The following is a 26936-nucleotide window of genomic DNA, read 5'->3' on the forward strand; positions in this document are numbered from 1 at the left end:
AAGGCCAGTGCTCAACTACTGAGCCACATTGGCTCCCTGAGTTGGCTCCTGGCTCCCTCGTCTGATTGTTGTTAGCTCAGTGTTTGCTCATTTTCTCTAGAAGGCACTGGAATCGAACACGGCACCTCCCAGGTGGGAGGCAGGAGTGCAACTGCTCGAGCCACGTCCGCTCCCTGTAGCTTCTTTAAGGTGTTCTGAGGTTTCTCCCCTTTGCTCAGAGCACGGCTTAGGCCATGGGTGATGGGCTGGGCAAAAGCAGCACCCAGGCCTCTCTTGAAACTGCTTCCAAATTTCAAGCTAAATCTGAACGTTGTGCCTGAGCTTTCACAATCCTCTTCCTGCGGGGCCCCTGGAATCTCATTCACTTTCTGAGAGTGTCTGCTCTGCCTGCCTGTCTGCATGTGAGCATGGGGTGGTCAGGAAGGGAGCAGGGGGGAGAACTGTGGGTCTGCGATGATAATGCCTCATCCCACGAGGAAGCGGGGATGCCTGCCTGCATTTGGAAGCACAGCCTGGCTGGGGCTGAGGGAGCCTTTCAAGTGAGGTGAGGTTAGAGCTGAGGCAAGATCCAAGAGCAGAAGGCTGGCCCAGCCTCGGGGAGCCCCGCAGGGAGAGGGCTGCTGAGAAGGAGCCTTCTAGAGGTGTGGTCGGGGTGGAAGGAGAAGCAAAAAATACAGTGTTCCCAGGGCCAGGAGACCGGGGAGTTTCAAGAAGGAAGTGTCAACTGCCATATAAAGAGCAGGAGAGCAAGTATTTAGGAGAGATTATGTGATTACAGTTTAGATCATTAAACTAATATAATAGGCTTTTGCAGACCACACAGAGCTCAGCACACCCCCCGTCCCCAGATGATTTGTTGCCAGCTGAGCTCCAGGGCAGAGCATGGGTGAACTCAGGAGGGTAGGGGCGATGCCGGGAGGTGCCGAGGGGATCTGATGAGGAGCAGGGGTCTGCAGCATGCCTTCTGGAGGGTGGGCTTCCTTCCAGCCAGGGATGGAAGGGCGGGGGTGGTGAAGCAGGTGGGGAGAGGGTAGCCCAGGGCCGGAGGAAGCCAGGCCCAGCCCTGGTGCACCACAGTTTCCCCATCGTGTCCGCACGTGGTGGGTTCTCAGCAAGAGACTGATTTATGAAAAATCACTGAATCCATGAATACTTAGTGGGAGATCGTCTGGTGTAACCATGGATTAAAAACGACACGTTGAGTAAAGTGAGGAGGTGTGACTGGAGGCTGTAACAGGGAAATGAGAAAAATGGCAGCAGAAAGGCAGCTGTGGGGAGAGGGAGAGCGGTTAGCTTATGGAAGGGTCCCTGATGAGGGGGCGCAGTGCTTTGTGTTGGGGGGGTAGGGTGTCTAATGAAAAAGGCGGTAGATTTATACCTGGAAAAAACACAGAAATCTGTACAGCGTGGTGAATACAAATGAATATAAGTCAGTGGTGTGCTGTGTCCCCCCAAAAGGCTATCGAGGTGCCCCTGGGCCTTCAAAGGATGGTGGCTGTGGCCTGTGGGGTGGTGGGAGATCCACAGGCCTCGATTCTGTGGGTCACACGCACTTCTGGGCCCGGACGGGGGTGCGCATGGGATTCGGGCATACAGGAAAAGCAGAGTCCATTTACAGCCAACAGGTGAGTGAGGGGACAAATTAAAGCATGCAGGGAACATAGGAAGAAGATGGGAATGTTTTACCTTGGAGAGTTTCAGGGGGGCCATTGCTGTTCTCCCTGGAAGAGGTGCGTGTCAGGAACAGGGATTAGGCTTCCTCTCCTCGCCCCGAACAATTCCTGAATTCCCTCCCTTTTCTCCAGCTCGGGAAGCAGTGCCTCTGCCCAGGGGTGATTCCACATGTGCCTTCAAGCCTCCCACTCGCCACCAGGTCCTCCTGAGTCTCTTGTGAAAATGCGCCTTACATCCCCCAGCTTGGCTCGGTTTCCCCACCACCTCTGCAGTCCAGGCCTCTGCCACATCTCTCCGGGCTCCTGTAGCAGCGCCACCCAGATCAGCGGTTTCCCAGCCCTGACCTTCCTCAGCATGTGGAAGGGAGCTTTTAGATCAGAAAGTAGACACTACCGTTGGCTGCTTAAGCCTTCCCTGTGGCTTCCCATTGCTCTGTGCTTAGAGTAAATCCAGACTCCTTCTGGTGCCTTACCTCCTGCCTTACCTCCTACCGCCCCTCCTCTTGTCCATGACACTTCAGAGCATTGGCCTTTCTGTTTCTCACTTGTGGCAAACCCTTTCCCAGAACTTGTCTTGGCCCTCGCGGTCCCCTCTGCCTGGATGTCCTTCCCCCGTGCTTCATGTTGCTCTTCCTCGTCCTTCAGGTTGTGCTCAGATATCACCTCCTCTGGGAGGCCTTCTAGTCTGACATGGTCATCCCCCATTTCTCTCTTCTGCATCCTGCTTATTTTATTCAAAGAATTTATCACAGTCTGTGATGACTTTTTTTTAATAATATATTTTAAAATTTTTTTGAAAGATACTTGGTTTACATAAAAAATATGGGGGATTCCCATTTGCCCTGCTCCCTACCCCTCCCATATTTTCCCACATTAACAATATACTTCATTAATGTGGTATGTTTGTTACAATTGATGAATGCATTTTGGAGCATTGCCACTAAGTGTGGATTATAGTTTACATTGTAGTTTACACTCTCTCCCACACAATTTTTAGTTATGACAAGATATTTAATAGCCTGTATCTGTCATTGCAGTGTAATTCAGGACAATTCCACTGTCCCCCAAATGCCCCCATATTACACTTTTTTTCCCCTCCCCCTCCCTTCAGAACCTCCAGTGGCCACTGCCTCCACAGCAATGATATAATTTCTTCCATTGTTAGAATCACAGTAAGTCTATAGTAGAATAACTGTAAGTCTACTCTAGTCCATTGCTCATTCCCCATACCTGAGGATTCTGGGATGATGATGCTCACTCTACCTCTAATGGAGAGGGGGCTTAGATCCCAAGGGGAAGATCGATAGGATTATCTTGCTTATAGTTGTATACTCTCACTGTTCCTTGAGATGGTTGTTGTCCATCATCTTCTCCTTGTTGGTTGTCCTGGGTGAATCCAATGAACTGGAGAGTAGGTGTTGCAACTCTGTTGAGATTCAGAGCCCAGCTAGTGCATGGAAAGCCCAAAGATTTAAGTCTCTTGGACATACACCTATTAACTCTAGTACTAACTCTGGGTTCAAATAGAAGGGGCAGAAGATCCATGTTTAGGAAACCACAACTGAGTCCAACTCTGTCACACTGGGGAGCATATAATTCCAAAGTAGGGCCCACTGCCAGGGTGCCAAAATTCTGAGCTTTCAGCCCTGCCTATACTGTCTGGAGTCTCCAGAACCCTCAGGAGCATTGCTATTTACTGTGGCAGTCAATGAGATCCTGCTGAGACATGCATAAGCAGGACTTCTGGAATGACCTCCCAACTCACTTTGAAGTCTCTTAGCCATATAAACTCATTTGTCTTTACCCTTTTTCCCCATTTGATGAACATCTTTTTCCAGTGGCATTGCTAGTTGGTGCTTGGTAGTAATCCCTTGGTGCCAGGGAGGCTTATCCCTGGGAGTCATGTCCCTTGCCAGGGAGCAGGGTGGAAGGGGTGGGGGGGAGGGGTGGGAGGCAATGCATTTATATGCTGAGTTTGGCTTAGAGAGAGGCCACATTTGAGCAACAAGGAGGCTTCCAGGAGGCAACTCTTAGGTACCCTACAATACTAGGCTAAATTTCAACTCCAGAAGGGAGGGTTCATAAGTATAGTCATCACTATCAAGGGCATGTTACTGTAATCGGGATTCCTGCTGTCCTATTAGAGAATGTAGCAGAGCTGCCCAGGATGGGAACCTGACATTCTTTCAGTTATTGTGTAAATCTCCACCCACTGTGACAATGCCCCATGAACACTTGGACACATTCATATGCCTTATAGGTATGGCCCAGATAAACTTCCTCCCACATATGCCCCATCACTGAACACCCTGCACCTAAGATCTGGCCCTCCTGCAGTTGTAACCTTTCTGTGATCAAAATGTGATAAAAAATGCAGCCAACAAAATAACCAAATACGATTAATAAGAAAAATGATAGTTTTAAAAATAATGACTAAAATACAAAAAAAATTTAAATAGAAATAATAAAATTTTAAATTAAAAAGCTTTAACATGTCTTTCATCACTGTAAGATCTGTTGTCTTGTATGTACGGTGATGTTTTCTTCTGTCTATTCTGTTTATTCTGTTTATTCCCAGTGTCTTATTTTTCTCATTTTGTCTTCAAAGAAGATTTGAACATCCTCCTCCTTTCTCCCTTTCCCATATGTGATGATCTTGGGTACTCTGTTAGACTGAAAGTGGCATGGGAGCAGGCTTGGACCATCTTTGCCTGGTTCACTGCTGAACCCCAAAGCCTGGCACACAATAGACAGGGTATCTTCAGAGTGGAGGCTGTTGATGGAGGGATAATAATGTTAGCCTCTTAGCACCCACTATGTCCCACTGCTATAAGCTCTTCATATATAGCAGAGGTCAGCAAACTTTCTTATAAAAGACCACATAGTACATATTTTAGGCTTTGCAGGTCATATGACCTATGGCACAGTTTACTCAGTTCTGCCTTTTTAGTACAGAAACAGCCGTAGCTGATACATGGCTGTGTTCCAGTAGATGTTTTGTGTACAAAAGGAGGCAGCGGGCCAGCCAAACCCTGACTCAATCCTTCAAATTTCTGAGGTGACTACTATTGTCATTATCACAGTTTTAAAGATGAGATACTGAGAAGCACAGAGACTATGTAACTTGCCTGAGTTTACATGGCAATTTTTTTTAAACAAATCCATTTTATTGCTACATATTAATAAAGCATACAGTTCATCCAAAGTATACAATCAGTGGTGTGTGGTGTAATCACAGTCGTACATTCATCACGACAGTAATTATTAGAGCATTTTCATTATCTCAGTAATAATAAAAACCAGACAAACAAGAAAATCCTTCACCTCTCAGTCTCTGTTTCCCCTGTTGTACATAGCTACTATTTCTGGCTATTCTTGCACAGTTATTTATTAAGCAGTGTTACTGAGATATATTCACATACCATACGGTCTGACGTGGTTGTTACGGAATAGAACCAGGATTTTAATCCAGGCAGGTCCAATCCTGAGTCCATGCTTCTAGTCAAGGCAGACCTTGGAGAGCGGGGGAGGAATCTCCGCTCCTCATCTCTACCAAGTCCCAGTTTCCTCGTTGAAAAACTGGGACGCGTCTATCAATACCGTAGACGTAGGGTTGTCATCAGGATTGCATGAGCTGGTGCATGTGACTCGCCTGGCCCTGTGCCTGAGCATCGCCGCAGGGAGTGTGAGGCTAACCCATATCCAGCCCTGCTTGCCCTCCGCCTCCTTACACATTTGTCATAGGCTGTCTTCACGGCCCTGTATCTGTATCCAGCGTCCGTGGTGGCCTCACCCACTCATCCTAAATTTCTTCTTATTCACTGAACATTCACCGAGTCCTCTGTGCCAGGCACAGCCCTGACTCTCAGGATCTGGAGACCGACGCGGACAGCCCTGCCCTTCAGGGCGCCGGCCGAGCTGCTCCCAGACAAGCAGAGGGGACTGTAAGGGAGTGGGAGCCGAGGAAGCTGAGGGCAGGGCCTGCACGGCCCGGCCAAGCAACACTTCCTGAAAGAGAGCTTTTGGGTGGAAATCTCGGCAGTGTTTTCCTTATGTTTGTCTTGGACCGAATTCTGAGAACAAACCTAAGGACTCCTGCAGCATCGCTTGGAGTGGTGAGAGAACTACCTGAGCGAGGTAGTTCCACTAAAGGCTTCCCCGACGTGACGCTGACGTGCGGGCTGCGCAGCCGCCCCTCAGGGACGCATGGGTGTCGGGCCCAGAAGGGGGCAGCGCTGCCTTCAGCCTTCTGACCCCTTCCCCTCAACAGCCGCGCTGTGCTGCAGTGCCAGGAAAATGAGGAACCAGAGGTTTCCTGACAACTTGGAAAGAAATCACACTTCTCTTTCAGGGAATTAAAATCTTACCCACAGCGTTCTTCATTCTGCTTCCAAGAAAACTCAATTCTGTGACAGTTTTAAGAGAACGAAAAGCCCCCCTATCTCTGCCTCTGAGACACCGGGGCCAGTCACCCCGTCGCTAGGAGGGCGGCTGGTGGGCTGCTGTGGCCGTCAGCTGCTCTGCACGGTCTCTCCACCGCTTTGGGCTGAGGTAAAATGGAGTCGCTACTTCTGTGTTTCTCTGGGCCCTTCCTCTTTGTCCAATCTGAAGGATTTAAATGTCAGTGAAAACCAAACCATTTTCCCCCAGAGGTCACGCAAAGGTGTTTTGTTTTGTTAGTGCCTGTGGGAATAATCTCTTCACCGGTGGAAAGGAAGAGGAGGTTGAGGGGTTGGAGCAGAGGCGAGCCGTCGTCTTGAGGCATTTCTTCTTCAGGCTCAGGGAAGATCTCTGGGTCTTGCAGACGGTCTTTAGAAACCTAAGAGATAATGTGTCTAGATCCTGTTGAGATTTTTCGTCTTTTCTTTTTTAACTTTTCTGATAATAACTGTGCCTCTTCCTGGAAGAACAGAATCACAGTATGCAGAGGCTGAAAGGGACCTTGAGAGAGGAAACTTGTCTGTCCTCCCGGCAGGAAGTCCGAGCTGGGGATGGTCTCTTCTAGGACACTGCTGAGGGCACAGATCCAGTCTCCTTGGGTCTCTGCAACCTGGGGGCTTGACATGTCCGCTTTCCTTACTCTAACCTCAGTTTCTCCTCCTTTCGTACAGCCCAGGACCCTTCGCTGGGTCTTGAGTAGGTTTGAGGAATAACAGCGCCCTTCTCATCGTATTGCTAAATGTGGGTGGTGGGCCTGGAGAGACAGAGCAGAGCGGACATATGGGCAGTTTGCCTTCTGGCAGCTCTCGCATGACTGGCCAGTACCCTGTGACTCCTTCGCTGCCCGTGGCTCAAGGACCAGCCTTTGTTCCCCCGCCTTACACCTTATCGCTGTAAGTTTCAGCTCCCAATGAAAGCATTCTCCACTCTCCGGCATATTCTGCCTTATAGAGAGCCTGGGGAAAAGGCTGTAGGAGTCCTCAGACTCCTCCCAGGCGCCACCGTAGTTTTAGCAGCAGTTGTAGAGCCTCTGAGCTTTTGTCTAATCCAGTCACTAGCGGGAATACAGGCCTATAAGGGGGTGGGTGGGTCATGAAGGCTGAAGGGAGAAGCCTTGGTGGAAACAGCACCAGTGAAATCCCGTTAGGTGCAGCACAAGAGCTGTGTTCCAGAAGCGGGTGGGAGGGGGAGGGATTAGGCAGCAGACCTTGAAGTCCTGGCTTCACGCGCTCCCATGCTCTGCCTCTCAGATTTCTTCCCTTTTTAGATCTTATTTTCCTGGCACAGATCAAATACCATCATTAAAACAACAAGAAAATGATCTGAAATATGAAAAATACTTAATGTCCTGGAGAGGTTGCTTTTTTTCTCCCTCTCTCTCTTATTGTCTACTTGTTGTTTTTGCTTGTCTGCTCTTTTTCTCTCTCAGTGTCTGCTTGTTGTTTGTCGTCTTTAGGAGGCACTGGGAACCGAACCCAGTACCTCCCATGTGGGAGGCAGGCATCCAACTGCTCGAGCCACATCTCCCCTGGGTAGTTTTTTTTTTAAACTTATTTATTTATTCTCCCCCCTTGCAACTTGCTTGCTGTGTGCTTTCTGTGTCCATTTGCTGCATGTTCTTTTTGTCTGTTTGTCTCCCTTTGTTGCATCATCTTGCTGCGCCAGCTCTCTGCAGGTGCGGGCCGTCAGCTCTCCATGGACATGGGCCAGCCTGCCTTCACAAGGAGGCCCTGGGACACAAACCCAGGGCCTCCCAGTTGGTAGATGGGAGCCCAATCGATTGAGCCACAGCCGCTTCCCTCCCCTGGGGAGTTTTAAAAGCCATTGATCCTAGAAAGGAAATGTGTCCATTCCTGGGAACCCTATAAGTTGTCCCGGAAGAGATGTTAGATGTCAGCTGTCTGACCCAACCCTCGCACTTGAGACCACCCCCGAGGCACCCCCCGTCTCTTGCCACCCACGGCCTTTGCATATCTGCTCCGTTCTCGTTGGTGCCGTTGTCTGCCTAGGCTCCCGAGCTGGGAGGTGGGAGGCGTCCCTCATTCTCCTCTCCCTGAGCCCTTCCACCAAGCCCATCTCTACGTCTCTGCGTTTTATCTCAGAAGTGCCTCATGAGCACGGCTTCTCTCTGCCCTGCCCTGGCTCGGGCCACTGTTGTCCTCCTTTGGCCTGTTGAACTTGTCTCTCCCCTACACACCCTGCTCAGGTCTGCCCTCCAGGCTTATCATCCCTAGAAGCTCCAAACCTCAGAGGACAACGAAATTCCCAACTGTGGCTGCGTCCAGGGTTCCTCGTGATATGCTTCCCCCGCCCCCCTCCACACTTGGATCACACAGACACCTCCTAGGTGTTTCTAGTGAACAGGAGTTGGTCACTGAGATGAGAATCCGAGCAGGGCACTCAGTGGGCAACTCCAGTGAGCCACAGTGGGAGCTGCCCCACGGCCCTAGAGCTGAGGGGCAGAGGGGTGGTGTTTCCAGAGCTTAGTAGCTGCGGGCCCTCATCCACAGCCAGAAGGGCCATCTGCTGGTCGTGAGGCCATGGGGAGGCCCGGGCACTGCCGGAGATGCTGCCCAGCACCAAGGCATGGGGAGACGGACCCTGGCTTCACCCACCCTCCTTGCCCTGCTGGTACAAACAGACAGAAGATTGGCACGTTCCCCTCATTCCACTGTGCTTATTTACTAGCCATTCCAGAACTTTTATGATACACTCTGGGAAATACTTTTATCTCCTTCATCTAGAAAATACCTCCTCTTTCTTTAGAACCAGCTGAGATAATTTCTTCTCTGTGCAACCAGTACAGATACCCCAGAAAGTGTTAGCTGTCCCTTATCCGGGCTCCAGCGGTTCTTGATTTAAATCTCCCTTTATGGTACTTGCCACTAGGATATTGTAATTTATCGTTTCCGCGTCTGATTGCCTCTTCTCGGCTTGGAGGGCCTCGAGGGTAGACGCAATGTCCCATGTTTCTCTGTTCTCTGGACCTGGCCCAGGATATGCACATGTGGAATCAGTGGAGGGATGGGCAGGCCGGGGTTGCAGGGATGTGCTGCCCAAGGGCTCACACTGGTGGGTGGCAGAGCAGGGACGGAGGTGTCTGGTCCTGTGTGCTGTACTGTCTGGGATTTCTTCTGTAGTAACCGGTAACTCCTCAAGAAGCAGAACTTGAAAACCCTGGCAACATAATCCTTGGGCTTACAGCTTACTAACTATAATGTAAAGAAAAATTCCCAAGTTTTCCAAACCTTCATTAATCTAAACAGAATGTCGGAGCGTTTGGATGTACTGTACACAGAGATAAGAACCTTTCTTTGTTAAACCTGAGACTGAGCTCTATAAGATATGTGTCCTTTTTTGTACCTAAAAGCTAAGCTCGTGCTGCTTCAGAATCTTAGGCTATTTGTTATTAGTTCCCCAGAAATGAATCAGAGGAGACATAACCTGTGTAAGTGAAGAATTAAGTCATAGCATCCATGGCTTTGGTTTGGAATTCCTAGGAAATCCACATGGGAATGACACATGAATTTGTGAAGCTAAAAAATGGCATGTAAAAGAAACGCTCAGTAAGGATTCTTAGGAACAGATGGGCTGTAATTTTCTCTAATCTTCTGTTTTGAGTTAATAACTCTTTAGCGGGAGGGCCATATTTTACATTCAGTCAGGGGTAGGAAGAAGGCACTATTTATCCCAGAAGGATGGACGGAGTCCAATATTAGTAGTTTTGATAATTTATTTCTTCTTTGAGAATACTGAACCCCTTTATTGTTTTTGTATAATAAGATATACACAAAGAGGAACGATATTTAATAAAATGGAGCTCTTACTCATTTCCTCTAAATAGCTGCCTGGGAATGACAATGCCAGCTGCAAACATTCCATTGCTTAGATGTATTTGTTAGGTGAAGAAACATCAGCCCTTTTGTTTCTGCCGTCGGGCTGCCCTGCGCCAGTGAACAGCGGGCAGTGATTCTGTCTCAGAGCCCAGGCAGGGGCGTGAGGAAGCTCCAGAAGAAGGAGGCAGCCCCTTCCTGGGAGCCATCCCACCTCGGTTCTGGGCAAGAACACAGCCCTGAAACGGCTAAAGTCCCTATCGCGTGTCCGAACATAAGTGATTGTTTTCTAAAAGCGTGGTTAGAGAAACCCTCTCCAGCAAAGTACTGGGCAAGACGACAGCAGATGGGGTGGGTGAGGCCAGCCGAGGACGCAGGCAGGGCTGAGTGGCGGGAGGGCTGGGAAAGGCTCACGGTGCTGGGCAGGGGATGGCGGGTACTCAGTCCTCAGGCCTCTCCTGGCTCATCCGCAGGAGCCAAGCGACTGTCCGCGAGGGTCGCAGGGTGCTGGGCCCTGCCAGCGCAGAGGCCGTGGGGATACAGACCCGCCCGGCAGGGTGGCAGAGCGGCGGTGCCCCAGGTGGGCTTCAGGGACCCCAGGGTGCTGGAGCTGCTCGCAGAGCCCGTGCGCACGTCCCTTCCCAACGCCAAGTTCAGGGACGGCTCGCCTTGGCGGCTTGGAATCGGCCGTGGTGGGAGTATTTACGCCACAGGAATTGGCAGGTGCTGCAGAGCAGGGCTTTTCCCTCAGGAGAACCTGTGGGTAACCGTTGCCAGCACACGATTGCCCCTTTCAGGGGATCTGCATGGTCTAAACTGTGTTCATGGTAACACGACGGTGTCGTTTGTCTGTTTGCACTCTAATTCTCTCACAAGAGTACAGTGACTTTTCCAGATGCTACGTGGCATGTGATACTGCACCCCACTGAATGCAGATCCAAAATCCAGCTGTCTTCTGTAAACTGGCCATTGAAGAGAGATGCCAAAATGTAAAACAGTGCCACCCTTCTCAGGAATTCTATTTGTTTTAGAAAATAGTTATTTTTCATAAAAATGTGTTATTTATGTTAACCTAATTCGTTTATAATTTTAAGGTGAATGAATGAAGTTATATTTCAAAAATAATCTCTGGTTTTAATTTCTAATCCCGGTAAATATTGGTAGATATAACCCACACAAACAAAAACTCTTCGGGGTACTTAACGCTTAAGAGTGTAGAGGCATCCTGAGTCCAAAAAATTTGAGAACGGGTGTCGTAGAGAAAGAGGGACGTCGAGAGCTGCGTCAGTAGACCCCTGTGGTGCGAGGGAGGAAGACGGAATGTGGTACAAGGAAGCCCGAGCTGAGGTTTATACATCCCGCAGCCTTGTTCCGGAGGCTGCTCGAGTCGGTTGCCTTAGTGGACATCCCTGGGAGCCCAGAGTTAGATGCGCTGGTCACAGACTTGAACTTGATCTCGTGAGAGAATCCCAGAGGGGCCCAGGGCACGACGCAGCCACCTTCTTTGGGACTAGGGAACACAGGGCAGATTAGGACGATTTGAGATGGTTTTTCCCGCCTCTGAGCGAAAGGTGGGTCTTCACTCTTAGGGTTGAGCTTATAAATCAAATGCTGTGCCTCTTCATCTTCATAATTACAACTTCTGTTAAATCCCAAGGGTAAATCTTCTTAAAAGGGGAACACGCACACCTTGTATTACCTACCTACCACCCTTGAACTGTGGCAGGAAACACATGCAGAGAGGAAAGGCTAGGGCTTTGATTTCAAACCCCAGGATGATAATAATAATAAAAAACTCCCCGGCTTGTTGGGCCCTCCAGGGAGAAAACTTTATTTGCTGAAAGACTCCAGTGGCTCCCTTTACCCAAACTCTCCCCCATTCATGTAGTGAACCAGGCCAGCCAGAGCACACAGGCAAGTGAGGAGAGAAGGGTCAGAGATGAGCTAGGCAGCTCTGAGTGTGAATGGGGCTGCCCATCTCTCGTTAGGAGGGATCCCAAGAGCGGGCTGAAGCAAGTGAGCCTGAAGAACAGGCCTTCCTGTGCCCAGCCATGTGGAAGGAAACGTCCCCAGGGACCACGCCAGATGGCCTCCCATCTATGAACCATGTGCCAACTACCCTAAAAGCCACTCTGTACATTGTACCCAAAAGTAACAGCTTTCTTCCGGGGAGGCAGAGCTGCTCTTTTTTTTTTTTTTTTAATATTTATTTTTAAATTTCTCCCCACCCCCTCATTCTTTTCACTTGCTGCGTCTGTTCATTGTGTGCTCATCTTCTCTTTCAAGAGGCACCAGGAACCAAACTCGGGACCTCCCATATGGGAGAGAGGCACCTAATAACGTCAGCCACCTCTGCTCCCTGCTTTTTTGCATCTCTCATTATGTTTTCCTCCTTGTGTCTCTTGTTACATCATCTTGTGTGTCAGCTCACTGCACCAGCCTGTCATGTCAGCTCACTGTCTTGCTAGTCTTCTTAAGGAGACACTGAACCCGAGACCTCCCATGTGGTAGGCAGGAGCTCAATTGCTTGAGTCACATCCACTTCCCTAGAGCTGTTCTTAACCTGGGGACCATGGATGAATTCAGAGCATCCTTAAATGTCCTTGTGTGGTGTTTCTTTCTGGGGAAGAAAGTCTTTAGAGTTTTCATCAACTTTCGAAAGAAAGTTGGGAGAGGTCCTTGCTCAAGAAAGGTTAAGAATCATGGGAAACGGATTTTGGCCCAGTGGTTAGGGCGTCCATCTACCACATGGGAGGTCTGCGGTTCAAACCCCGGGCCTCCTTGACCCGTGTGGAGCTGGCCCATGCGCAGTGCTGATGTGCGCAAAGGAGTGCCCTGCCACGCAGGGGTGTCCCCCGCGTAGGGGAGCCCCACGCGCAAGGAGTGCGCCCCTTAAGGAGAGCCGCCCAGCGCGAAAGAAAGCGCAGCCTGCCCAGGAATGGCGCCGCCCACACTTCCCGTGCTGCTGACGACAACAGAAGCGGACAAAGAAACAAGATGCAGCAAAAAGACACAGAAAACAGACAACCGGGGGAGGGGAGGGGAGGGGAATTAAATAAATAAAAAATAAATCTTAAAAAAAAAAAAAAAAGAATCATTATCTTAGAGGCCCATACTAGTTATAGCTGCTCTATGAAGTTTTCCCCCCAAAAGTTCATTCAGTAACATCAATTCAACAAACAGCTAAGTTGTTCTCCATGCCAGGCTCAGTGCTAGGGCCTAGAATACAGTGATGAACAAGAGCAGATATGATCCGTGTGTCTTTAAATATAAATCAAGTAATCACACAAACGTGTATCTAGTTTCAAACCAAGTATTGCTCTGAAGGAAAGGAACCTCATCCTGTGAGGGATATAACTTAATGGATGCTTGTTTTTGAATAGGTAATGTAATCATATAGTTCAAAGGCCCGAAAGGATTAGTAGTGAAGAATCTCACTCTCGCTTTTGTTGGCCAGAAATGTTTTACAGATTGCTGAGCAAACCTACTGTTGTTAGACTGAGGGTGAGGGAGAGCTTGTCTGAGGACAAGGCACTGGAAATTGGAAGGATAAATGTGCATTTACTGAGTGACTGGAGGGGGTGGAGGAAGCATTCTAGGTAGAGGAAATGACTTGTGCAAAGGCCCTGTGGCAGGAGAGAGGCATGGTATATTAGAAAAACTGAAAGTGTGTGTGGCTGGAATGCAGAAAGCACGTGAAGAGTGGTCCCGGGTACTGCTGGGGAGTGGACAGAGGCAGCTGTGGTCTTATAACCTGTTTAAGATTATGGACTTTACCTCAGAGCTCTGGGAAGCTACTGACAGGTATTTAGGCAGGGAAGGTAACCGTGAAAGATACTTGCATTTTGAAAATAATCATCCTAGTTACAGTACAGAGGATGAATTGGAGGGGAAAGCACTTAACAGGCTCTTAGTTTGAATAAGAACTCGTGGTTTTGGTGGTGGTAATATATATTGCAAGAAGTAAATGGATGTGCATGCAAGATTTTTGCCTCTGAAAATTTTTACCTAGATGCTGAAACATTTGTTTAGGTCACTCTTTCGAGTGAGTGAAAAGAAAATCCATAAAAACTGCCTACTGGTGTGGAGAAAGTGGCCATGGTAGTTGCTGAGGACATGGAGAGGGAAGAAGAGCTATGATGTGGGGGCATTTTCGGGACGTGGAGTTGTCCTAAATGATATTGCAGGGACAGATGCTGGACATTATATATCCTGTCATAACCCACTGAATGGACTGGGGGAGAGTGTAAACTGTAATGTAAACTGTTATCCCTGCGGTGCAGCCGTGCTCCAAAATGTGTTCACCAAATGCAGTGAATATGCCACACTGATGAAAGAGGTTGTTGATGTGGGAGAAGTCGGGGGGAGGGGAGCAGGGTATATGGGAACCTCTTATATTTGTATATATTTTTTATTTCTCTCCCCTTCCCCCGCCCCCAGTTGTCTGTACTCTGTGTCCATTCTGTGTGTGTTCTGTGTCTGCTTGTATTCTTGTCAGTGGCACCAGGAATCTGTGCCTCTTTTTGTTGCATCATCTTGCTGCGTCAGCTCTCCGTGCGTGCGGCGCCACTCCTGGGCAGGCTGCATGTTTTTTTTCTCATGGGGCGTCTCTCCCTATGGGGTGCACTCCTTGTGTGTGGGGCTCCCCTACGTGGGGGACACCCCTGCGTAGCAGGGCACTCCTTGTGCAACATCAGCACTGCGCATGGGCCGGCTCACCACACGGGCCAAGAGACCCTGGGTTTGAATCCTGGACCTCCCATGTCATAGGTGGATGCTCTATCCATTGAGCCAAATCCACTTCCCTTATATTTTTTAATGTAACATGGTTTGTGATCTATGTATCTTCAAAAAACGCAATTTAAAAAATGCATTTATAAGAGAAAATAGAAGTGAAAAAAAATAAAAGATTTAGCGTACTTTTTACAATGAAAAAAAGAAAAAAAACCCAAAACTGTTTGCTTAGAATGTAGTCAACATTTGGCTATAGGTTTTGTCCAAGGATAGGGCCAGTCTGATGTAATACTTTAGGCCCGTTGAGGAACAAAGAGCTGAAGGAGTGTATACGCTTGCTAGAAGTCACAACGGGAGGCCCCCGGCGGCAGGGGCTATTACATAAATAGAACTGCTAAGTGGGCGGCGTTCATGACTTATGAAACCATTCGTGAAAACGCTTGCAGGCTGCAGGTGCTTTGGTGTTTGAACACTTTATTTCCCTTCTCTGCCCCCAGTCTCCTAGAATGGCTTATCCTGAGGCACAAGGAGGTGTCCCCTCTGGTTTCATCCGCCAGAATTCCGGGAACTCTGTTTCCTTGGACTTTGAGCCCAACACAGAGTATCGGTTTGTGGAACAGTTAGAAGAGCGCTACAAGTGTGCCTTCTGCCACGCAGTGCTCCACAACCCCCACCAGACGGGCTGCGGGCACCGCTTCTGCCACCACTGCATCCTGTCCCTGAGGTGAGCAGCTCGCCCGGGCCTGCGCCAGGCGTGCCAGCCACGGCCACTCGCCGGCGAGCGTTTTTCGGAGTTGCTGTGGTTGGCCACAACCGCGAGTTTGAGGGGGCCCTGCACAGTTTCATGTTTTGCCACTCATTTACAGCTCTTCACTCTTCCCTGCACTTCAGACCACACCTGTTTTGCATGCGAGGGTAGACCTGGATGCCCAGTCGGTCATGGGCAGTTAGCTGCTGGGAGGACCCGCAGCTCACAGGGCTGCTGTGGTTGCCCTGGCCCCTTTCCCTTTCCCTTTCCCTTTCCCTTTCCCTTTCCCTTTCCCTTTCCCTTTCCCTCCCTCTTTCCTTCCTCTTTCTTTCTCTCCCTGCTCCTCTCCCTCCCCCCTCCCCTTTCCCCCTCCCCTCCCCCTCTCTCCCTCTCTCCCTCTCCCTCCCCCTCCTCTTCCCCCTCTCCCCCCTCTCTCCATCTCTCTCCTCTCTTCCCTCTTTCCTCTCTCTCCCCTCTCTCCCCTCTCTTTCCTTCCTCTCTCTCAATCTATCATTCTGTTTTCTAAACATTTGAGATTATGTTACATCCATCATGGTCCTTTAACATTTACTATTTCCATGACTAATTCCTATGAACAAGGATATTTCACTTCTGTACCCTCATTCGGTACAGATCTCAAGTTCAAGAAATTTAACATTGCTATAAACCATACAGTCTGCCTTCCACGTTTTTCAGATGTCCCAGTAATGTTCTTTTGGACATTTTCACCTCCCTTATTAGATTCGGTCCAGAATCTTCCATTCCATTTAATTGTCCTTGTCTCTAACATATCCATAGATAACTTCCCGTCTCAGCCACTCCCAGGCATACAATCAAGTGCAGTGGTATCAATCCCAGTCACAATGTGGTGCTGTTGAAGTAATCGCCTACCTTCGGCTCCCTTTTTATTTTTCTCTCCAGAGAATTGAACGCCGTGCCAATCTGCCCCGTGGATAAGGAGATCATCAGATCTCAGGAGGTAAGGAAATCCCTGCTTTGGTTTAGCAGCTCTCTGGGCGGTGGAGAAGCCTGTGTCCTGGTTTGGATCAGAGACGAAGGCTGGACCTGGAGAGGGCGAGGTGGGGGCCTCCTCAAAGCCCACAGCCTCTGCCGTGGACTCAGGTCAGACCCTGTTCCTGCCTGTTTTTGAGGAAGCCTCCTCTTCTGCTTCTTCCTTCCCCCTGTCTTACACTAGCTCCAGCCCTCTTGAACAGCTGGGAGAAAGGAAACCTTCCGTTTCCTGGAAAACCCCTTCTCATCTGGTCAGTTCCTAAAACGTCTTTTTATTTCATTTATTACTATTATTATTGAGGTACCAGGGCCAGGGATTGAACCTGGGACCTCCTGTGTGGGAAGCTGGTGCTCAACCACTGAGCCACATAGGCTTCCTGGAGTTGGTGTTTCCGTTTGTTTTGCTTGTCGTTTGTTTTTGTTTTTTCAGGAGGCCCTGGGAGCCAATCCTCAGGCCTCCCGTGTGGGAGGCAGAGCTCAACTGCTTGGGCCACATCCGCTCCAAAGAGCCTTGACTTTTATTTATTTTAATTTTTTAATTTTAGGAGATACCGGGGGTTGAACTTGGGACCTCAGACATGGGAAGCAGGCCCTCGCCACTGAGCTACACCCACTTTATTATTTTTAATAACATTTCTATTGAGATACGATTCACATTCCATAGGTATTGGTCTCCCAGGGCTGCCATAATAAATGACCACTAACTTGGTGGCTTAAAGTAAGGGGAACATATTTTTCACAGTTCTGAAGGCCAGAAGTCCTAAACCGAGGTCTCGGCAGGGTCGTGCTCGCTTTGAAGACTCGAGGGGAGAATCCTTCCTTGCTCTGCTTCGCTCCTGGTGGTGGCTGGCCGTCCTGGCCCTCCTTGGCTTGGAGCTGCAGCCCTCTAATTTTGGACTCTTATCACATGACCTTCTTCCCTGTGTCCCTGTATCCAAATCTCCCTCTCCTTTCTCTTGTAAAGACACGATTTATTGGATTTACAGCTCACCCACCCCCAAATCCAGTAAGACCTCTTCTTAATTTGATTACATCTGCAAGGTCACATTCTGAGGTTCCAGGTGGACTTGAATTTTGGAGGGACACTGTTGAACTCAGTATGCCATTAATGTTTACCTTTTACAAGTACGGGTCAGTGGTTTTTAGTAATATTCCAAGTTGTGCATCCATCTCCACTGTCTAATTGTAGAGTGTTGTCCTCACCACCAAGAGAAATGCCATGCCCATTAGTCATCACCCCTTATTCTCCCCTCTCTCCAGCCACTGGTGACCACTCACTTACCTATGCTGTGACCGACTTCTTGTACTTAGCATAATGTATTAAAGGTTTATCCATGTTGACGCATGTATCAGAACTTCATCCCTTTTCATTGCCAAAATAGTCCATTGTGTGGATATACCACATTTTGTTTACTATTCATCAGTTGACAGACATGCCATCTTTTGGCTATTAAGAATAATACTGGACTGAACTTTCATGTATAGGTTTTTGTGTGAACACCTATTTCCATTTCTCTTGAGTTTATACATAGGAGTGGAATTTCTGGGTCATATGGTAACTCTATGTTTCATATTCTGATGACCTGTCAAAATGTTTTCCAAAGTGTCTGCACCATTTTCCAATCTCACCAGCAACGTATGAGGGTTCCAATGACTCCATTTCCTCATCAAAATTTGTGATTGTCCATCGTTTTTATTTTAGCCATCCTAGTGGGTTTGAAGTGGTATCTCATTGTGGTTTTGATTTCCATTTCAATGATGTTGAGCATCTTTTCATATGCTTATTGGCCATTTGAATACCTTCTTTGGAAAAATACCTGTTCAAATCATTTGCCCATATTTTAACTGGGTAATTTGCCTTTTTATTGAGTTGTAAGAGTGCTTGATATATTTTGGATACAAGTCCCTTATTAGTGATATAATTTACAAATATTTTCTTTCATTCCTGGCTTGCCATTTCATTTTTTGGCTAGTGTCCTTTGAAGCACAAAAGTGTTTAGTTTTGGTTGAGTCCAATTTATATATGTTTTTTAACTTGTTTTTAGTGTCACACCTCAGAAACAATTGCCTGACCAAGGTCATGAAGATTTATTCCTTAACTATGTCCTTTTAGCCTCAGTTTTCTTCCTTTAAAATTCTGTTCAATTATCACCTCCTCCAGGAAGCTTTCCCCTCATACCTCGTCTGGTGTATGCTTTTCTATATGCTCAGCTCACTGTGTGCTTTGCAAATGGCTGCAGGAGGTCTGTGGTCTACTTACTGTTTGTCTCACATACTAGACCAGGGAGGGGTTGGCAAACTATAGCCCTTGGGCCAAATCCAGCCTGCCACCTGTTTTTCTACAGCCCATGAGCTAAGAATCTCTTATCTTTTTTTTTTTTTTACATTTTTTAAATGGATGAAAAAAAAAAAAAACAAAAGAAAGATGTCTGAAAACACTGTGCACTCTCTGCAGCTTTTTATGTCCTAAACTATTTCACAGTAAATATTTTTAAAAATCAAAGAGTATTTCATGACATGAAAATGAAATGAAACTCAAATTTCAGTGTCCATACATAAAGTGCTATTGGAATACACCATGTACATTTGTTCACTTATTATCTGCTCTAAAGCAGCCACACTATCAGGAAAATGAAAAGACAACCCAAAGAATGGGAGAAAATACTAGCAAATTATATATCTCGTAAGGGACTTGCAATGTGCAAAGTCAAAACTATTTCCCCGTCTGGCTCTTCACAGGGGAAGTTTGCCGTCTCCTGGTTTATGTTGAAATAGCAAATCAGTACAGCTCAGGCGACTACTGATGAGTAATACAAATGTTTACCCTGAGCCAGGAAGGTGAAAGCATCACCTTGACCACAGCCCTGCCTCCTGACCTTTGAGCATGTGGGGTCAAATTCGCCTGGCTGTTCCCTCAGCTGCAGCCTGCTCCACTGGGTGTTGAGTTACCTGACTTGTTTCTGAGAAAGCCTTTTCTTTTAGTGTGGTGGTAAGCCTGATATTTACATTCCAACCACTGTCTGGAAGATTCTCCCTGTCTTTGGGGAGACCAAATTAATAACCTCTTCCTTTGCATTGCTGTAGAATTGCAGGAGTGTATGTGACCCGTAATGTTTTTCTTTTAGGTGTTTAAAGACAATTGCTGCAAAAGAGAAGTCCTCAATTTATATGTATATTGCAAAAATGCTCCTGGATGTAATGGCAAGATTATTCTGGGGCGATACCAGGTTGGTATTACTCGTGAACACTATTTGCCTGTGCCAATTTTCTAGTGACATGTATGGAATGCCTGAAGGTGACAGTACTGGGCTAAGCATTGTAGGAGATTCAGTGGGTTTGTGCTCATAAAATTCAGTCTCGCCACACGGTTAGCTGCAGTGCGGCATGCTGGAGAAGGTGTGGGTGAAGAGGGTCGTTCTGCACAAGCACATGGAGAGCGTGCCAGGTGCATTAGGCTTTAAATTCTGGGATAAGGGTGAGAGAGCAGAAGAGGAGGCATGGGATATACTAAGCAAAAGGAATGCTCAGGCAAGGACATGTCATATTGGGGGAACCATGGAGGATTTGAGGTGCCTGGAGTGGGAGCCAGAGGATGACTGCAGATGTGAGCTGTGATTGAGAGGTGCCCTCCCCCAAAGCACTTGCTCTCCTTCCTGGGTGTGGGGGTGTTTCCTTGAGCCGTGAGCCCCAACTTCTTAGGGTTTGTGACCAGGGCAGAGATGGAGTGTACCTTAAAGGCAAGGCATTGGTGTGAGATGCAGACAAGGTGTGGGGGAAGTACAGGTGAAGGGGAGTTGAGTTTCTTTCAAATGAAACCTTGCCCTTCTACCCAGCTGGGGAAGCTGGTTGTCAAATGGAAAGCTGCACACATGTGGCTCTGCCCTGGCCGGCCTGTCCACATCAGGTTCAATCACACTCTGAATGAATGCTGCACAGGCATAGCGAGCTTCTAGGGAATTGCTTGGAGGCTGCTGAATTTTCCTTTCACACCCATACGTTTTGGAACGGGTATTTCAGGTGATTCATTCTTTTCTCCATCACACCTCCAAATCCCCAGACACTGAATTTATAAATGGGTAAATGATTTCCTTGTGAAGCCAGGGATTTCTTTGGAGGTTCAAGGAATTTTTTGTGCTTTCTTATGAAAGTCCATGGACACTTATTTTAAATAGGATAGTCAGGCTCTACAACTGGGCCTTTTTCCAGCTTTTTTGTTGCTAAACCTAAAAAAGAAATGAGGCTGAAAATGGGCCATTGAAGGGCTTTAGTGACCAGACCATAAGCTTCCTGAGAATGATTTCTTTCTTTCTGCCTATTTCTTTTGTATCTCCCTGATACCCTGGTCTCTCCACTGCTTTCCTCAGCATGGATAAGTTTAGGATCTTAAGGAAACAGAGACTTGTTGAACATTGACTTGTTTGGATGAGGGTTGAGGGATAATATCAATTTTGGAGAAGATAAGAATTTCATTTGCCATTATGATTTGCTTCTTACTACCAGAGGCAAAGGAGAATAGCTATTACAATGATTTCTCTCACTGTAAAGGCAACGTTTGCATTTCTTTAGAGCAGGGTTCTACATTCTTTTTCTGTAAAGAGCCAGATAGTAAATACTTGAGGCTTTTGTGGACCAGTTTCTGTGGCAGCTACTCAACTCTGCCATGTTAGTGGGAAAGCAGCTAGACCACATGTAAATGAAGAGGTGTGGCTGGGTTCCAGTTCATTTACAAAAACAGGTGGCAAGCCAGATTTAGCCCTGGACCCTAGGTTGCCAACCCCCGTTTTGAAGAATCTTGCAGGGAGATGGTTTTACTAGGTTTTTCATAACTTGTCAGCATCACAGATAACTTACTAGTGGTCTAAAGGCTTTTATTAAGAAATGTCTGCTTTTCAAAAAATGTATAATACGAAGAACACTGGAATGAATATTGCCCATGTTATCATCCTCTGATAGACTGGTTAAGGAAATATCCTGATTTTACAAGTTCAGCCATTCTCTCCTTCTCGTAGGCCTGTGATTCTGTATTTCCTCTACCTCCTTGTCTTTACCATTTCTGGGCCAACGTCTTCTCCTCTGCTTTTCTTTCTTTTACTCCTTTCCCTTCATTCATTTAGTTAGGACATACCCATCCCTTCTCCCCCTTTTTCCCTTCTGTCCTGTCTTTTACCATCTGCTGTGCAGATACCAGTACTTGGGGTGTGGAGGGAAATGGAGGATGCACAAAAGAAATAAAAGATGTCTTTGAAGAACTAGTGAATTGGAAAGCCTAAGAGAAATATTCAAGAACTAACCAGAGAATACGAGCACGTTATAAGATAATCTAAGAGCTACTCGGCAGGTCTGCCTTCTTCAGCCATCTGTCCCTGTCTGCCTAATTCCCCCCAGACTAGGTCAGCTTTCCCAGCCTCCAGTCCCAAGAGCGCTCTTCGGGCCCTTTCTTCGGCAGAAGCAGCAGGTGCCCTCCACTAAGAGTCTGCAAGTGGAGGCTGGTGCCGGCTGCCGCCCGCTGTCCTCCAGCCTCACCGGCCTTCCCCTTGTCTCCCTCCCACTGCCCTGGTTACTGGTCCCGCTGCCTGTCCTTTGCAGGACCACCTTCAGCAGTGCCTGTTTCAAGCCGTGCAGTGTTCTAATGAGAACTGTCGGGAACCAGTCCTACGGAAGGATCTGAAAGAGCATTTGAGCTTATCCTGTCAGTTCCGAGAGGAGAAATGCCTTTATTGCAAAAAGAATGTGGTGGTAATCAATCTACAGGTAACAACCCCTCACACCCGATCAACTTCATGGGCCGAATTCTACCCAGGTGACCGTGACTCAGATGTTAGATCAGGAGCACGTTTCTGGATGTATTTGTACAGGATCCGATCTGAAGAATAAGATTATCTAAGAGAAGTCCTGTGAAAAGCTTAACCTTGTTGGAAGGACTCTCTTCATTTACCTGTGGTAAAAATATTATTTGAGCACCTACTGTGTGCAAGTGTGGAAGGGGTAATGCTAGGCCCTGGGGTGACCTGCTGTCTGGGGTGAGGATGCAGTTTGCCCTCAGGAGGCTGCCCTCAGGCTGACCTAACAGGAGAGGCAGGGTGTGGGCATAAAGAGAGACCATGGCTGCCTTTCACATGTGCCAGAAGAGTCGGTCTTCTGTGAGCTCCATGCCCTCTGACCTTATTTTGGAATAATTGGAAATTTTTAATTTTTTAAATTCAATTTATACCAAGAAATCATCCATCTTAAATCCTTTAGGAACCGAGCCAGAACTACCTGTTGAGGGTATGCCACATAACATGTATCTCCAAATGAGTCGATGTATAAACACTGTGAGGCCACGAAACCCCTGGAAGCAAAGATTGGTTTTGTCTCATCACACATTCTCTATTTCAGAACCATGAGGAAAATTTATGTCCTGAGTACCCGATATCTTGTCCCAACAAGTGTTTGCAGATTATTCCAAGAACTGAGGTAACCGTGAATAATCCACTCAGGGGATTTTATGTAAGACAGAATCTTAGTATGGTGGTGTGTGCTTGACTAAATGCCACAGGCAGAGGCCGGAGGCTTGAATTAGGGCCATTGTGGCCGTGTGTCTTGGCTTCCCTTCCCTGGCTAGCTGTCCTCGGTCCTCATGTTGCTTTTCCTCCACTGGACCTTAGCGTGACTGTGCTCTCTCCCGATGCCCATGCAGCTCCCACGTTCCCTCCCTTCTCCCAAGCTGCCTTGCCTCCCTGCTTGTTGCAGCTGTACCAGGCAGTGGGAGAAGCAGCGATGAGTTTCTGTAGCTTGAGGCTCTCTGTTTCATAGGTGGACAAACACCTTGCTGTGTGTCCTGAAGCAGAACAGGACTGCCCTTTTAAGCACTACGGCTGCACTGTCAAGGTATGGTGAGTTTCCTGCTTCTGCCTTCTACTGTGTAGTTCATTTGACAAGTCAGTTCCATTCAGGATGCAGTTCTGAGAATTCTGAGGTTGGCAGTTTTTTCTGATTCTGACTAAGCTGCTCCCACCAGAATTTGGGACCTTCTGGAATCGCTCCTCCTAGGATTACAAAGCCTGGTTTTATGACACCCCAGACTATCACCTGATATTTTGAAACAAAGGTGGTTTGAAATCATGCTTTAAAATATACATTATTCGTGTTAAGTAGCTTTAAAAGTATTGTTCAATAAATTGTGTAAAATACAGGTCACTTCATAACTTAGGCCTTTTAACAAATTCATTTCAGATGAATCAAAGTTTTACATAATAAAATATATCATGCTCTGTATTATCATTGCAAATTTTCTGTAAATTTAAAATTATTCCAAATTGAAAATTTATTTTAAGCATCATGAAAATACAAGAAAATATGAGTGAGGTTTTTTTTTTCCTTGAAATAAAGAAGATCTTTCTAAGATATCTAACATAAAACCAAAAAGCCATCATTTTGGTAAGCTTAAACACAAATATTTAGAACTTCTATATGATTAAATAATACAGTAAATAAAGTCAAATGGCAAACTACATAGTAGAGGGAAATATTTGCAGCATATACCAGACAAAAAGGGACTGTTTTCATAATATACAAAGAATTCTTCCATGTGAATAAGTTATTCAACTTAATAGAAAAATAGGCAAAGGAATATATAGGCAGTTCTAGAAAAATTTCAAATGACTGATAGATGTAAGAAAAGGTGCTCAATCTCACAGCGAAATACATGTAAATTGTAATAAGATATAATTTTCACCATTAGATTGACAAATTTGAAAACACTTGATAATATCCAACTCTTTTGAGGGCAGTTTGGTTACATCTGTAAAAATTAAAAATGAACCAGTACATTGACCTAAAAATTCCATTGGTAGAAATTTTTCTCATAGATAAGCCTTTCATATTATGCAATAATTATACACATACAGATATGTACGCAAAAGATGTTTATTACTGTTCTGTTCATATAGCGAAAAAAAAAAAACCACCCAAACTAAATATAACCTATAAGTCCATTACTAAAGCAAAGATTACATAGTTGTGTTTTCATACTTTACAATACTATACATCTGACAGAAAGAATGAGGTAGACCTCTGTGCTGATAATAGAAATATGTCCAATTTTATTCAGTGGAAAATAAGTTGCAGAATATTAAATATATCATGATCTCATTTGTGTTCAATGTTTTCACTGATTCTGGTGAGTCAGGCTAGGGGATTGAGATGACTGACTTTCACTCTACATCTTGCTACATTGTTTGACATAAGTATATATTTCTTTCCTTTTAAAAAATGGTTTGGAAAAAAATACATAAGTCTTTTTAAAAATCAGTGAAGAATGCATAAATTTGTCATCTATCAAACTGATAGTTGGGTGTCTTGGCTGCATAAAAGGATAGGGGGTGTTGGCTGCTGTAGGAAGAGTTTTCCAGCTCAGAAAGGCATCTGCAGTTAGGTGCATACTGCTAGGTGGGTTGTACTACAGGAGAGCTGGCCTTTGTGCCAGAGCTGGGCATGTCTGGGGGAGTTATTCTCATTTGGAAGAGCTAGTCTAGGATTAAAACTGATCTGGAGATAATCCACTCAGGAGATAGATTTTTATGTGGGAATAGTTGAGAGGTGATGATAACTGCTCTTACCCCACAGCCATAGACTTCCAGGGCAAGGGGGGGAAAATAACGCTGAGAATTTTGATAGCAGCCTGATTCTCTGGCTCTGTGAATGATTGCCTCAGGGTAGAATCTTGAAGCTGGAAAAGGGATCTAAAGGAGTCGTTTTTTCTGTAACCCTCCTTGAGATAGGTGAAAGTTTAAACTATTAAAGGAGGGGAGTGGATGGAGCTTGAGCAGTTGAGCGCCTGTTTCCCATGTACCAGGCCCCAGGTTCAATCCCTGCTACCACCTAAAAACAAAACAAACAACAGACAAATGAAAAAAAACCAGCTGGGGGGAGCCGATGTAGCTCAGTGTTGTTGAGCGCCAGCTTTCGACGTACAAAGTCCCAGGTTCAATCCCTGGCCCCAGTGTCTCAAAAACAAAACAAAACACAACACAACAACAAAAAAATTCTTAAAGTAGGCAAAGCTGTTTACGTTCTGCTCGAACATCCCTCATTTTTGAAGCCTTTCAACACCCTGACTTGTTTTCTCTTCATTTTGAAGGATAAACGGGGGAACCTAACGGAGCATGAAAACTCAGCCTTGCGGGACCATATGCTTCTGGTTTTAGAAAAGAATTTCCAGTTAGAAGAAGAGGTAAATAAATATTCAGGGATTCAGATGTAAAGGAGGGGGGACAACAGAGTTGCTGATTGGTTTGCTTTCTCTTGGTGATTTTATATTTGTCTTTATTTTGGTGTTAATCAGCTGGAGGAAGATGTTTTCCTAAGTGGTAACTGATAGGATTATACTATGGCATGTTAGAACTAGAAGGTGCCTGTGAGCTGATGGGGTCCAGCCCCATCCTTCAGCAGATGAAGTTACTAAGCTCATAGAGGGGTTTGTAACTCAGAAGGGGTGGAATTGGATCTCCTCATGGTATTCCATACTGCCTTTCTCCAGCTTTCCCCAACCTTCCAGTTGATGCCTGGCACCTACTAGGTATTTGATGTTTTAAAATTAAATCAATATTACAATGAATCAGTGGTTGACTATCTGTTCTAAGCACTATGGGTTTTATTATTTTGTGTTATGGCTTTAATTTTTCGCCTCTGGGAACCCTACAGCCTGATAAATGCCTACGTGCATACTTATTTCACAGATTTGTGATAATCAAGTGAAATTAGGTATGCAAATGTTGGCCACAATACCTGGGACATTCACAGCAGATCTCAAGAAATGCTGATTCCCTCGAATAATTATTAAGAGCATTAGTTATTTTTCTTAGAACCTCCTCAGAGGGTCAGACCTTTCAAGCCCACACAGGGAAGAAAACCATCCCTCTGCAGAAAGGGAGCTGAGTTTTCCTTCTGCAGAGGCTCTTCTGAGTCTGTATTAAAGTAGGTGTGTGGGTTCCAGGGTCAGAGCCTGGAAAATATTAGAAAGCCTGAAAACATAACTGGCGTAAGGCACACTGCCTCTTTACCTTTTCTGCATCAGTCGTCTCATTCACCCATTCATTCACGCAATAAATACCTACCACATCAGGGCTGTGTTCATTATTAGGGGTACCTAGTTGAAGACACAGCCCCGGTCCCCGAAGAGCTCACAGAATGTAAGCAAGTAGGTTGCTGTGACTCCCAGAACATGCCGTAACTCACGGGGCCACGGAGGCTGCAGCAGTTCCTCGGGGGAGTCTGGGAAGGCCACTCAGGTGAGGGCATCTGAGCTGGGTCTTGAAAGAAGAGAAGATTGGTTGGGTAAAATGTTGTGGGAAAAGTTTGTGCCAAGGCAGAGAGGCCTGAGAGAGGCTGATGGTTAGAGTGTGAATGGACTCTGGGGTATGAGACAGGGAATGGCTGGAGAGTTGATGTGTTGGGTCCAGATCGTGATGGCCTGGAAGCTGAGAGGTTTAGAAGATGGTGCATTCAGTTTTGTTT

General features: G+C 46.6%; 1 protein-coding gene and 1 long non-coding RNA gene across 2 annotated transcripts in view; one reads left to right on the plus strand and one right to left on the minus strand.

Annotated features, from left to right (window-relative positions):
- TRAF5 (TNF receptor associated factor 5) overlaps positions 1-26936 on the plus strand; it is a 51756-nt gene that overhangs the window by 10328 nt on the left and 14492 nt on the right. Inside the window, exons 2-8 of the mRNA XM_058275163.2 lie at positions 15178-15404; positions 16350-16407; positions 19565-19666; positions 22026-22190; positions 22818-22895; positions 23235-23309; positions 25561-25653. Coding sequence (XP_058131146.1) covers positions 15187-15404; positions 16350-16407; positions 19565-19666; positions 22026-22190; positions 22818-22895; positions 23235-23309; positions 25561-25653 — 789 coding nt within the window. The 5' untranslated portion in view covers positions 15178-15186. The remainder of the gene's footprint in view (positions 1-15177; positions 15405-16349; positions 16408-19564; positions 19667-22025; positions 22191-22817; positions 22896-23234; positions 23310-25560; positions 25654-26936) is intronic.
- Positions 4124-5351, minus strand: LOC131273087 (uncharacterized). Its single transcript, XR_009180233.1, has 2 exons — positions 5096-5351; positions 4124-4446 (listed from the first exon to the last, which is right to left on the minus strand). It is a non-coding gene; the product is annotated as an uncharacterized lncRNA (long non-coding RNA).

This window comes from Dasypus novemcinctus, chromosome 13, assembly GCF_030445035.2.
Source record: "Dasypus novemcinctus isolate mDasNov1 chromosome 13, mDasNov1.1.hap2, whole genome shotgun sequence".
Lineage (NCBI taxonomy): Eukaryota > Metazoa > Chordata > Mammalia > Cingulata > Dasypodidae > Dasypus > Dasypus novemcinctus.